The sequence below is a fragment of the Hakea prostrata genome, chromosome 4 (assembly GCF_041222555.1).
Source record: "Hakea prostrata isolate BN-2017 chromosome 4, UWA_Hpros_2, whole genome shotgun sequence".
Classification (NCBI taxonomy): domain Eukaryota; kingdom Viridiplantae; phylum Streptophyta; class Magnoliopsida; order Proteales; family Proteaceae; genus Hakea; species Hakea prostrata.
Genome location: NC_142603.1, coordinates 51,697,565 through 51,711,115, shown reverse-complemented (window position 1 = coordinate 51,711,115; position 13,551 = coordinate 51,697,565). Strand labels below are relative to the sequence as shown.

General features: G+C 38.0%; 1 protein-coding gene across 1 annotated transcript in view; it reads left to right on the top strand.

The window, feature by feature from the left end:
* The window catches only part of LOC149019485 (Carbohydrate-binding-like fold), a 52,790-nt gene extending 41,003 nt beyond the window's left edge, over positions 1 to 11,787 (top strand). The window contains exons 24-27 of the mRNA XM_089153484.1: positions 5,316 to 5,544; positions 10,451 to 10,807; positions 10,930 to 11,003; positions 11,093 to 11,787. Of these exons, the coding sequence (XP_089009610.1) occupies positions 5,316 to 5,544; positions 10,451 to 10,807; positions 10,930 to 11,003; positions 11,093 to 11,192 (760 nt within the window). The 3' untranslated portion in view covers positions 11,193 to 11,787. The remainder of the gene's footprint in view (positions 1 to 5,315; positions 5,545 to 10,450; positions 10,808 to 10,929; positions 11,004 to 11,092) is intronic.
* The last annotated feature ends 1,764 nt before the right edge of the window (positions 11,788 to 13,551 follow it).

Below are 13,551 nucleotides of genomic sequence, written 5' to 3'. Positions count from 1 at the left end.
GTTTCTACTCCTTGGATTATTGATACCGGAGCCCTGAGATCATATGACAGGTTTATCCTCTTTTTTCTTACAATATTCTCCAACTTCCGGAAAGGATAAAGTTCGAATTCTTGATGGCTCCTATTCTTCCATTCTTTGGAAAAGGGACCATTCAACATTCTCCATCCTTGTCTTTGTCTAAAGTTTTACATGTTCCCTCTTTCTCTACTAACTTGCTCTCTATCAGCAGTCTTACACATGCCTTAAATTGTAAAGTGACATTTTTCCCATCTTATTGTGTCTTTCGGGATGCGGTAGCGGGGAAGGAGATTGGACGTGGTAAACTAGACAATGGACTTTATTTGCTCGAGCCGATTGAAGGATCTACTTCTGCTCTGACTACATCTTCTAATCAGGTCCATTCGGTAATATCAGACCTTCATCAGTGGCACCGTAGGCTAGGTCACCCCCCTCAGGAACTCTTAAGAAAATATTTCTGATTTAGTTTCTTCTTGTAATGAGGATGATTTTTTTTGTGAAGCTTTGCATTTTTGCGAAGCAGACTCGTTCTACTTATTTACCTTCTCTTCATAATAGAAAAAATATTCCTTTTATGTTAATTCATACTGATGTGTGGGGTCCCTGCCGACGTGTGTCTATCACTGGCCATAGGTACTTTGTTACTTTTATTGATTGTCACTCTCGTTCTACATGGATTTATCTTTTAAAACAAAAAAATGAAGTTTTCCGATGTTTTCGTGATTTTCATAATATGATTAAAACTCGGTTCAATGCCACTTTGTGAAGATCCTTCGCGGTGACAATGGCACTGAGTATATTGATGGTGAATTTCAAAGATATCTCTCTGACTCTGGCATAATACATCAGACTAGTTGCGTTGATACGGCTGCCCAAAATGGGGTGGCCGAAAGGAAGAATCGGCATCTCTTAGAGATAGCCCGTTCTATTATGATTGCTATGAATGTGCACGACCGATCTTGGAGTGATGCTATTCTCATTGCTTCTTACCTTATGAATAGGATGCCCGGTAGGATACTTGGTTTTAAATGTCCTAATGAGATTCTTCGAGGAGCCTCTTCTTTTGTTATTTCCCCAAAGGTTTTTGGATGCGTGTGTTATGCCGGAATCCACGGCCCCACCGAGTAAGTTGGCTCCCCGCAGCCTACGCTGCATATTTTTTGGGGTATTACGCTACTCGGAAAGGGTACAAATGTTATCATCCTCCCTCCAAGAAAACCATTGTATCCATGGATGTACTTTTTCATGAGTTTTGCCCTTACTATACACCTCTCCGGGGGGAGAGTCCTAGAGGAGAGGTGTTCTTTCCGACTCTAGATCTTCCTTTCACACACCAACACAACTTAAGAGTCCCAGAAGAGTTTCCTGACCAGGGGGAGACTTCGGCCAGTATACCTGAGGACTCTAATCCTCCCCCTTCAATTTCTGAACCATGTGAAGAACCTAGCCAAGGGGAGACCACTCCTTTGAGACACACTTTGTTGGGGTCTTTCAAAACCAGATTGACCAAAATAAAGAGGTGCAGACTTATCAGAGGAAGAAATACAACCGGCTAAAGCAGGTGGAGAAAGGGGATACGTTACCACTTCAGTCTCCTGCTCCAGAATCAGATTCTACTGAGGTATCTTCTTCTGATCTTCCTATTCTTTGTTAGAAAAGGGGTCAGATCTTGTACTCAACATCCCATAGCTAAATATGTTTCTTATAACTCTTTGTCTGACTCCTACCGTGCTTTTATATCCTCTCTGTCATCTGTATCTGTTCCTAAAAGTTGGCAGGAAGCCTATGCTGATAAGAGATGGAAGGAAGCTATGGTAGAGGAAATGCAGGCAATGAAGAAAAATGACACTTGGGAGCTGGTTACACTTCCTCCAGAAAAAAAACCAGTGGGCTGCAAATGGGTATTTGTGGTTAAACAAAATATGGATGGATCAGTCAACAAGTTGAAAGCTAGACTAGTTGCAAAGGGGTTTACCCAGACCTATGGGATTGATTATCAGGAGACCTTTGCCCCAGTTGCGAAACTAAATACTGTCGAGTTACGTTTATGTCTGTAGCTGTGAACAAACAACTGGAACTTGCACCAACTAGACGTAAAGAATGCCTTCTTACATGGGGAGTTAGCGAGAAGAGGTCTATATGGAAATCCCACATGGTTTTTCCGATGACAATCTGCGGGGAAAGTCCGTCGGTTGAAGAGGTCAATATATGGGTTAAAACAGTCTCCTAGATGCTTTGGTTTGGACGCCTTGAAGGCAATGACTTCTATTGGGTACAAGCAAAGCAATGCTGATCATACACTATTTGTCAAGAAGTCAAGTACTAACATCACACTTCTCATTGTCTATGTAGACGATATTGTCATCACGAGGGAATGATGGTGAAGAAATTCAAAAGTTGAAGGACTATCTTGGCAAAGAGTTTGAAATTAAAGATCTAGGGAAGTTACAGTATTTCTTAGGGATTGAGGTGGCTCGATCAAATAAAGGTATATTCCTATCCCAAAGAAAGTATGTCCTAGATCTATTATCGAAGTGGGAATGTTGGGGTGTAAAGTAGTTGATACCCCTATTGAAGCTGGAGCTAAACTTAAAGAAAAAGAGGGAGAACCGGTGGACAAAGGAAGATACCAAAGGCTGGTAGGGAAGCTTATCTACTTGTCTCACACCGGGCCGGACATTGCTTATGCTTTGTAGGTATAGTGAGTCAATTCATGCATGACCCATATTTAGCTCATATGAAGGCTGTTATCGAGAATACTACGGTATTTGAAGGGAACTCCTGGAAAAGGAATACTTTTGTCACCCACCTGATAATCTAAAAGTAGAAGCATACACGATGCATGATGGGCTGGATCTCCAGACAGGAAGTCAATTTCAGGTTCTTGTACCTTTATTGGAGGTAATCTAGTTACTTGGAGAAGTAAGAAACGAGAATGTGGTAGCTTTATCTCTAATCTTGAAGCTGAATATAGGGCTATGGTTCGTGGAGTTTGTGAGCTACTATGGTTGAAAGGCTTGCTGCAAGATATTGGAGTCCAAGTTCCAAACCCCATGATGTTATATTGTGACAACAAGGCTGCTATTAGTATTGCTAATAATCCAGTGCAACATGATCGAACTAAGCACATTGAAATTGACGGGTTTTTGTCAAAGGAAAGTTGGAACAAGGGCTTATCTGCATGCCTTTTGTAAGATCTGAAGACCAATTAGCGAGATGTTTTCACTAAGGGATTGAAAGAAAGAGATTTCCTTCCTATTGTAGGCAAGTTAGGCATGAGTAATATCTATGCCTCAACTTGAGGGGGAGTGTTGGATTCTATTAGGAGTCTAATAAGAGTTTGTATAGGAGTTAAGTTAGAGTTTGTATTCATATAGAATTCTATTCCTTGTAATATTCTACTTTCCACTTAATTATAAATAAAGGGCTTGAGATCATGGATCAATAAGCCATTCTACTACAATCGTTTCTTTCAACAAAAAAAAACCAAAAGGGGGGGGAAAAAACCCTCGAAAAAAAAAAAAGAGAGAAAGAAAAAAAAAAACCACCCTGCTGTGGGAAATCCTTTTTAAAAATAATAAAAAAAAAAAATAAAGTAGTAGAAAGGAGGGGGTTTTTTTTTTAAAAAAAAAAACAAAAAATAAAAATAAAAAATAAAAAAAAAAAAAAAAAAAAAAAAAAATAAAAAAAAAAAAAAAAAAAAAAAAAAAAAAAAAAAAAAAAAATTAAATGTTTGGAAGGAAAAAAAACAAAACAAAAATAGATTTGGACTCCTACCCACATTCAGAATTCGACTAGACCTAACTGTGCTTGACTAGGACTGCTCGAAATTACAAAATTGCCCTTCAATGGGTCAAATTTCAGCAATGTGCTGGACAACAACCCTAGGCCTTCAGCCTTCTTTCGGTCCTTATGGGCCTTCCTGGGGTGGACGTGGGGTCCTACATTGAGGGTCCTCTGAAGAAGGTGGGAAGAACAACCAAGAGTGTAAGTGGCAGCTGGTTAGGAACAATGGGTTTAGCTAGACATTGGAGATCTGGGGATTCTAAAAAAATAATGGGGGAGAAGGAGCATATCAGTAAATAGAGGCTAAACATAGAGAGTGGTCATAATATTTCCCCTAGGATTGATGACACTAATTGATAATGATTAAAGGTATCAATGTAAATATAGCACCTGAGTTGATTGTTAATAATATAATAGTTCATCTTCGACCTTGAAATCATGAACGGGTTCTTAACATCTCAGGCCAGCTTCAAATAAGGTGAAGTATTTCTTCCAATGCCAATCTTATCGGTCTAAAGTTTGTTCTTGACCATTTATTTTTACTGATTGAACCCACAATCAGCAAATCATCAAAGGATATTAAAAATCCAAATTGTTGAAATCATGGGTGGTGTCTGAACAGGGTCCAGGTATGGAACTCTAAGAATGAAAGATGCTTAGGGATCCAATCCTAGGTATTAGGTCACTCATGGAAGGAGAACCCTAAGTCAAAATTCCAAGCGGTTTGAACTTATGAACACTGAGTTTTGATTGATTCCGATGGTTTGCCAATGCATGTCTGAAATAGGGTACAGTAAGCAAATGGTAATAAAAAGGATAGAAAGAAGGGCAGATGGAGAATAATTATCTAAAGAGAACATATGAAGAAAAACTTACGAGAAGGAGAAGATCAGCTCTGAAACGAGAGAGAAATTCAGAGGAGATAGAGCAGACCTGCACACAAAGCTATGGCCAGCAACACGACACTCTCATTCAAGAAACTCGAGTTAAACCAAGTATTGTCGGCTTACTGCTGCTTATATATTGAGAATTAATTAAAAGAAATCATAGCCCTGTCCTCTAACTTAAAAAAAAATTGACTCTAACTTGGATTCTAGCACTGAAACATATCGACCCTAACCACTACTTGTATACAAGAATACATTATTTATCACAAAACAATTGCAAAACAACTCGATGAGATAAGTCCTGTTTCTTACGTATAACTGCATCAACTCCTTTTGTTATATATTCCCCCCTTACAATAGCAGTCGCTGTCAATTTTTTGTATGCATTTTAAAAAAGGTCTGCTTGTGGACTTTCACATTAGTTTAGAATTAATTTGTGGTGATGAGCACTGAGAATAAATGTGATGTACTGTGACACATTGGCTGTTTTATTCCCACGAATTTTTACTCCAGCACCCCTGTGCCACCCCCTAAAGAGTTTCCTCAATTGTTAATCATTTATCCACTTGTATTCTTGTCTATGTTATTTTTGTGCAATCCTAAAATTGTATGATCCTTGGACAGCGCCATGGGTACAGTCTCCTTGTTGCCTGGTCAGCCAAAGGCAGGAGTTTCTGTTGAAGCTCGGTCAGAATCAGAAGGATATTATGAAGAAACAGTGACAGATTCTTCAGGAAATTATCGGCTCAGAGGACTTCTTCCTAATACACATTATGCAATCAGAGTGGTGGAAAAGGAAAACCTTGGGACCACAAGAATTGAGCGTGTATCTCCAGAGTCTGTTGTTGTTAAGGTGAATTTTGACAAAACATTTCTTGCTGCTTTTGTGCAATGTGAAGCCTTGAGATATACATTGACTTTTAAAATGATGGTGTCAACAAAAAAGTTACTTGAACAGAGTCCAACTTCTCAAAAGAAACCAATAACTAGCAAATGATTCTGAAAACTGGATCCATTGCACAATTGGAAGGTGTTTTGTGCCTCAACTGCACATTAGCTGATTGATCACCCCAAGGAAGAGGAAATTGCCTTTCTGCTTTTACAGAATTTCTTTTTATTCTGCTTCTAATCATCATATATTTACGAGCATAACTTGGTCAAACTACTGTGTGTGAAATCCTTTTCTGCTTTTCAAATTTTCCAGTTAGTTTAGGACCCTATCCTCCAGAAGGATGAGGTGTCCACCATGTTTCACTGTCTCGGTCAATGTATCTCACAGCATTCATTTCATCGTAGACCTTTCTCCTCCCACTATTGTGACTTATGATTTGAGCACTTATGGGTATTTCATTGCATAATTGGCTGAACCATTTAAGTTTACCACTAGAGAGTTAATTTGGCTTGTATGGAGAAGATAAATGTTGCAAGTACATATGTAGACATAGTTAAAGATATTGTAGGGGAAAGCCACATCGTCCCTCACATGTATTTTGATGACAAAGTATTAATTTTTTGATCAAGTTGTAGATGATTGGGGTAAATGCTAGATGATCAGGTCAAATGCAGATAATTAAGCTAAATACAAGCTGCTTGATTGCATCAAGTAGCTTGAAGGCAACATTATACCGAGACACTCGAGGACTTGAAGCTTGAGAAACCAGTGAAGACTTCGAGACCAAGCACAAGGACCAAACCACCACCCCCCCCCCCCAAAAAAAAAAAAAAAAAAAAAAAAGAAGATTGATGGAGTGCACTTAGGACAGTAAAGACATTTGTAACTGGCAAACACTCATTCATAATTCATGAAGTGACCCTATATAGGCTTAGAGAATGTTAAATGGGGGTAAAAATGCACTTAGGAGTGGTTAGGACTTAGGAATCATAAAAGCCAAACACAGGCTTGAACCAGCCTTGCTGAACTAGATGGATCCAGATTTGCCTGTTTTGGTGCCGTTTCACAAAACAGTGAGGCCGTTTGTTGCATTGTTTTCAAACTGTCATTCCAGAACTGAACTGGATGATGCCATTTGCAGATTTGCGACGCCTGATCATGAAACGATGAGGCTGTTTGAGTGCAACAGTTTAAACCCAACGGCTGATTTCTGAAACAGTGAGCCGTCTCATCGAACGGCCATGCCATTTGGTCTTAAATGTGATCATTGTATATCCGTTATGGATCAATCTTCACATACCATTTCAACTATAAAATTATAAATAGACCTCCACATTAAATGCCAACGACCAACCAAGTGCTTGCCAGGGTGCTCATTCATTAAGTAAAAGTTCACCTTGTTTTCATTATTTAATTGTGTCCAAGCTTCTCACCCATTTGCGCTTCAATTGAGAATTATTCCAAGTGTTCAATCCCTGCAATTATCTGATGCTAAGGCGATTGTAGGCAATTTATTGGGAGTTCAAGCAATCCCAAGTGGTTTATAAATTCAAAATGCACTTCACTCAAGAGGTAAAGTGTCACACCCCCTGATAGGTATATCTTCTTGTCCTCTAATTTAATTGAATCCGTCTTTCAGTGCAGAATTAAGATTGTGAAGGGTAATCTTACCTTGTTGATGTATCCTAGGTTGGGCTCCCCAAAAACTTGACCCCATAAGGCATTCAAAGCTGGCCAAATACCCTGGGGCTATTTTGGTCATTTTTCAAGCCCCCTCCCCTTGGGGCTGAATATGGGTCTTGATAGAATCCCCTCGATCCAAGGGTCAAGGATCTATCTTTATTTTTTGTTTGGGTCAGTAGTTGAGTTATAGTCCATTTTAGTTTAGGTTGAGTTGTCTGGATAGGGTTCCTTAATTTTAGGAACCTTATCTTAAAGTAGTTATATTTTTGTTGAGTCTATGTTTTGTTCAAATTAGCAGAGTTTATTTTAAGTAAGAGTCTATGTAAGGTGGTAGTATCTTAAACTATAAAGGAAACCCACCCTGACTCCTATTTCCTATTAGTTAGAGTCTAAGTTCAATAGTTAGTCAACAGTGGGATCCTTATCACTTACGAAATCCTAAGTCAAGTCAAAGAGTCTTGTATTCAGGCTATAAATAGCCTTTTAATTCTGAATAAAGCAGATGGATTGATTTGAGTTAAACAGAGGCTTGGGCCAGGGGGAAGGAAACTCTTACGGCCTAGGCTGGAGAGTAAATCTGAAGTTTAGAAATTCTAGCGGTAATCTCATCTTCTTCAAAGCATTCCATCCGCATTAATTCAAGTAATCAAAGCATCTTCAAGCTTACATCAGCAGAATTCCGGCAAAGCACCCATTCACAAGTAAGTCCAAGACATCCCCAATCCCTTCAAGCATCTCTAGCCCCTTTTCCCAAACCCTAGAAGCCAACCCCCATCTCCTTCTCTTCCCACGTTTTCAGATCCCACCTCTCATTCCAGCCCCAAAACATCCCATTATAGCCTCTTTAGGATCACGCAAGCCTGCTGAACTAAGATCTAACCCCAGTTTGCCCAAACCGGCCTTCTTTCTTGAGTTTTGAAATTTTCTACACTTCATCTTCTTCCTAGAGAAGTTGCTGAATTTTAAACTCTAAAAAATTCTCAAAACTTCATATCTCAGCCCCTACCTCCTCTAAATGGTCCCTAAACTACAGAATAGAGATATAACTAACTCTGAACTGCTGGAAACTTCCTCATACCCCAAACCCTAACCTAAAGATTGCCTAAGATCCAGTCGAAGAAATTGAAGAAACGTCCCAACTTTTGATCCATCCCTTTTCCATCGTCCCTAAAACCCTCCCTAACCACTCCAAGCTACTTTTGTTAAACCCTTTTCCTCCCAAGATTGATCCCACTGTTTTCTTTCAACCTAACATTTCACAAAAACTACCCATATCAATCCCGTAGATATCCATTTGTTCTAAAATCACCCATTAGGTTTTTGGTTAGACCTTGACATCCCAAAACCTATCCATAGGAAATTATCCATTTGCTTCTGATTGTGTTAATTATTTGTGGTTCAAATAAGAAGATCCTTGGCTAACTCTAAATTATAGGGGATTATTTTAAAGAATCCTTAACCCTAGAGTCTGGTTACTGATTGAGGTGGCATGGCCATGTTCAATGGAGCCCCTTAAGTGCCCTGGTACACGTAAATGATTTAATCTAGATCGAAGGAACAAGAAGAGCTAGGGGCAGACCTAAAATTACCTTAGGGAAAGTGGTGCAAAAGGACATGCATGGCTTAGGCCTTGCATCTATGTGGCATCAAATAGAGCTGATTGGAAGGCAACGATCCTTGTGGCTGACCGCATTTAGTTGGGATAAGGCTTCTTCTTCTTCTTCTTCTTGTTTTATCTGAGTTCACCATCCACTTGTTTGTGTAAGCTGCAATTCTTTTCTATGCATTTATTTTGAACTTTAGCATTTCTAGTCTAGCCACCTGTAACAATACAAAGATTATAAATGAAAGATTTTTTGGTCTTGTTCTTCTGTGTCTTCTTGTCCAAATCTACCATTAAGTTCTGGTGTTATTGGAGCTGAATCAATGTATATTAAGTGAAGGTTCACAAATTACTGTTGGTTTTCTTTACCGGACTCTTGTTGGAGAAACAAATAATAAAAAAACTATGAAGCTTCAAGTCACTCGTGCCTTGCTAACCTCTCGCACAAGAAGAACAGCACATGCAATAGGCATTCTGGTAAAGCCATTGAGGTATTACTCAAGAGAGTTCTGGGGAAGCAAAATATAAATATTCCAGACTGCTATAAATCATAGTTGTCATGGTTTCTAGGTGAAACAAGGTGATTGAGGTGGGTAAAATGTCAAAGGAGTTGCTGAGTTGACCAAGGTGACACCAGAAACAAAGTGAGAGAAAAGCAGCTGCACAGCTAGGTGCCACCACTCAATGCCTTGACAACTATGGTACAAAACAAGAGCTAATATCTTGAACTGTATACGGTTAAATCCCTAATATTGGTGCTCAATTGGCCCATTATAGTAGGGCAACCAAAAACACTTAGAGTCCACAACCAATGTATTGGACATTCAAAATTGAGCCTAATTTCACCCAAGAAAGTGAACCAAACACAAAACTGGTGGCCTGTTTTCTCTTCATGGTGGAACCGTGGAACTCTGCATCGAAGGATGACAGTCCTTTTATATGATTACTAATTCGAACCTTTATCAATTTGTTTTTGACAGCTTCCACTTCCCCATTGTAGTAACCCTAAAAACAGCCATCTTCCCTGGGTGTTTGGCCAGTTTTAGGTTCCTTTTCTTTTCTTTTCTCTTCTTCTTCTTCTTTTTTCTTTTTCTTTTCCCCTTAAAATAAGCAACACTAGAGTTCTTGAAATGTTGTTTGTTCACTTGAATGTATTCAAGGGAAATTGTTGCTTTTGAATCTTCAAATTCTGTTCTATAGAGGGGAGATTCAGGACTGAATGAATTGCTGGGAAAATATTATAAATTGAAACTCATTTGTCACACCTTAAAGCATCACATTGAATCGTTTAAGATGGAAAATGGAATACAAGTAAGGGTCTGATGAATCTGTCTTTGCGACCATGGTGATCCTGTTTACATCTTTTCTTTTGTTATGCTCTGATTTGTCATCGAATAGCCTAGTTGTTACTACTGTCAGAGTCCTAGTTGATACCACATGAGGACATTATCAACAAGTGGCAGGCCTAGTTGTTTCCACATGAGAACATTATCAACAACTGGCAGGTCTTGCGAATGTGGTTTTTTTACGACACATGCTTGCCAATGTATGCTTTCTTATTTACTTTACGCTCTTTTGCAGGTGGGAACTGAGGACATCAAGGGACTTGATTTTGTGGTATTTGAACATCTAGAATTGACCATATTGACTGGTCATGTTGAAGGAAGTAGTCTCGAGGAATTGCAATCACATATCATGGTTGAGGTCAAGTCAGCGAGCAACCCGTCTAAGATCGAATCCCTTTTCCCATTGCCACTATCCAACTTCTTCCAGGTACAGGACTTGCCTAAGGGTAAGCACCTTGTTCAGCTTCGATCCAGTCTTCCATCATCCACCCACAGGTTCGAATCTGAGGCTGTTGAGGTCGACTTGGAAAAGCAAGCCCAAATCCATGTTGGTCCACTAAGATTTAAAATAGAAGAGGATCATCACAAACAGGTATGCCTCAGGTTGATCAGCAGTCCCTGCATGGATTTGTTTACACAAGTAATTGGTGTGGATGTGATGTTTATAGTAATGTTAGATCAATTTGATGAACTTAGAACTCTCTCGTATCGCAGGAATTGACCGTTGCACCTGTATTACCTCTTGTTGTTGGGTTATCCGTGATTGCCCTTTTTATCACCATGCCCAGGTGATCGCAGTTAAAAAGTGATACATTGTTTCTTTGCCAGTTGTCTAAGATAGTTTGGTTTAATGTCGTCTTCATTTCCACTGCTACAGATTAAAGGATTTGTCCCAATTTTTGTTGGGGATTGCCTCTTCCGCGCCTACTGGAAAGAAGGAATTACGTAAGCCAGCACCGAGAAAAAGAACTTATTGAAGATCATTGGGTTTGTGAATTTCAGGATCTCTACTCAATTCACCCCATCTTAAATTTTTGTGCCCATCCACCCTAAATCTGTTTTCCTGTGCCGCTGATGAGAGCTGTTTGTTTTTTATTTTTATGGAGGGGTAACATATCATTAGAACAGATGATAGCATGTGAATCAGAAGCTAACGTCCTTTGTTTTGTCAAGAACTCGACCGATGTGGTTGATAGAGAAATTTAGGAGGGAAAAGGCTTGTCAAAAGTTACTTCCCCTGGAATGATTTTGTGATTTAACCTTTTAATCATTTCTAATTTAAAGTAAGAAACTTGCAGTTGGTCTACCTTTCTGTGGGTTCACACTAAGCATGTACCATGGGGATTTAAATCCTCAAATGCAATCTTCTCTAACCGGGTACGATCAAATATCTTTGCTTGGAACAGGATTGAGGAGATGCCAAATCATCTCAATTATGTACTTATATTACATGTCTGTTCCTGTTATGCTTCCTTGTTTTCAAACTGAGTTTCACTTTTGAGGCTAGATGAAGGATCAAGGAGACACTTTGCATCTGCTTTTCTAATTTAAAGTTTTGGATATTTCATATTATTATTTGGCCTAAAGATTGTGTGGTTACTTTCATAAACTGAAACTTATCTTGAGATAAACTTGTAATTGTTGCAAATTCCTTTCACTCTTAGGCATTGATTGCCGCTTTCACTGATACTATGAGATTATAAACGCGTGGTTTTACATAAAAGTTCTCTATAACGTTGAAGTTCCGAAAGCATCGGTCAGTTCTCTACTCCAGATTGCATGCCAATGCACTTTTAGCAGGGAATCCCAGAGTTTTTTTAAGTCCTAGTTTAAAATGAGAGTTGGTAGCCCAAAAAAAGGAAATAGAAAATAAATGACTGTAACCATGCTTATGCAGAATTCCTTCTCATAAAAAAGTTTCTAATCGCCAACACAGAGTTGCTTTATTGGTAAATTAATACCTCTTAGTGAATTGGTCGTGGTTTTGACTTGCGTCGAGATATATGTAATATTCCATTCTCCCACATAATATAAAAAGCACATTTGTACCCAAAAAAAAAATTGATTTTTCCAACCTTAAAAGGGTATTTCAAAGACGCCACTAATAAAAGGTTAGGTGAACAACTTGACTGGCAGGTTGGGTTTCTTTTTTTAAAGATCTGAGGTTTATGGGGCCAGTTTGGTAGGTTGGAATTAAGGTTTGTCCAAATCAGCTTGTAAGCCTGGATTAGCTTTGTAACCATTCAAAAATACTTCTTAGAACTGTACACAAATACTAAACTCAAATCTAGAATAGACAACTGACTCAGAAATACAAGTATTGTCATACAAACCCTAAGATGGATTTATGTCTATATTGGTGATTTAGACTTTGCCTTTTGCTGTCGATGTACTAGTTCAGATTGAGTATAAATTTTTACCAATAAAAAAAGAAAAGAAAAGAATTTGATTACTATTATTGCAAGTGTAAAAGTGTAAAAGTTTAAAATTTTCTTTTTAGAAATATAAGTGTAATACAATCAAAGCTTTTTATGAAATTGGTAATTCCATATATATTGGGTGCAGGACTATTCGATAGTGGAGTGGAGGAAAAAACAAGAGAAAGGAACGAAGAACTTTTCTTTGAGTGTGCACAATAAAGGGCAAATGAAATAATGATGAGAAAAAACATAAAGTACAAACATTTTTAATTATAAAAGCATTTTTGACATATGAATTATGACATTTAAGGCAACCATTTTTTAATGTTATTCAAAATAAGGGGCCAAGAACATTGAAAGTGAGAATATTTGATTACACGAGTCAAATATCAATAATTTGAAGCATTACGTTTTACATTAGTTTGAAAATTCAAAGACCCAATTGTATAGATATGTAAAATTATCATAACATAATTCTAAGTTGGAATTTTTATTTTTATATATGCGCTTCCATTAATTTTGAAGTGAGGAGAAAACCTTTCTTGTAAGTGAATTAACGGTTGAATTCTTTTTCAAGAAATAAAAAAAAATTATTAATGAATACAAATTAAAATCCACACGGACAAAGATTATATGAAATTTTTCCCTGGGAATTCTTGGGAAAAAAAAAGAAAGGATAAGATATAATCCTACATTCCCACTTCAATTGGATTTTTATATACACTTGATTGCAAAGTAAGGAGACCACCTTTCATTGAATTCTTTTACAACAAATAATAATAATTATTAATAAATACAAATTTAAAGTTGACATGAGAATCAGATAGAGTGTTTCTCGTATCATTAGCGTATGAAGGAATATCTTCTTTTGCGTAATTTTCATTTGGATCCTTGGATTTGATTTAAGTTATTTTCA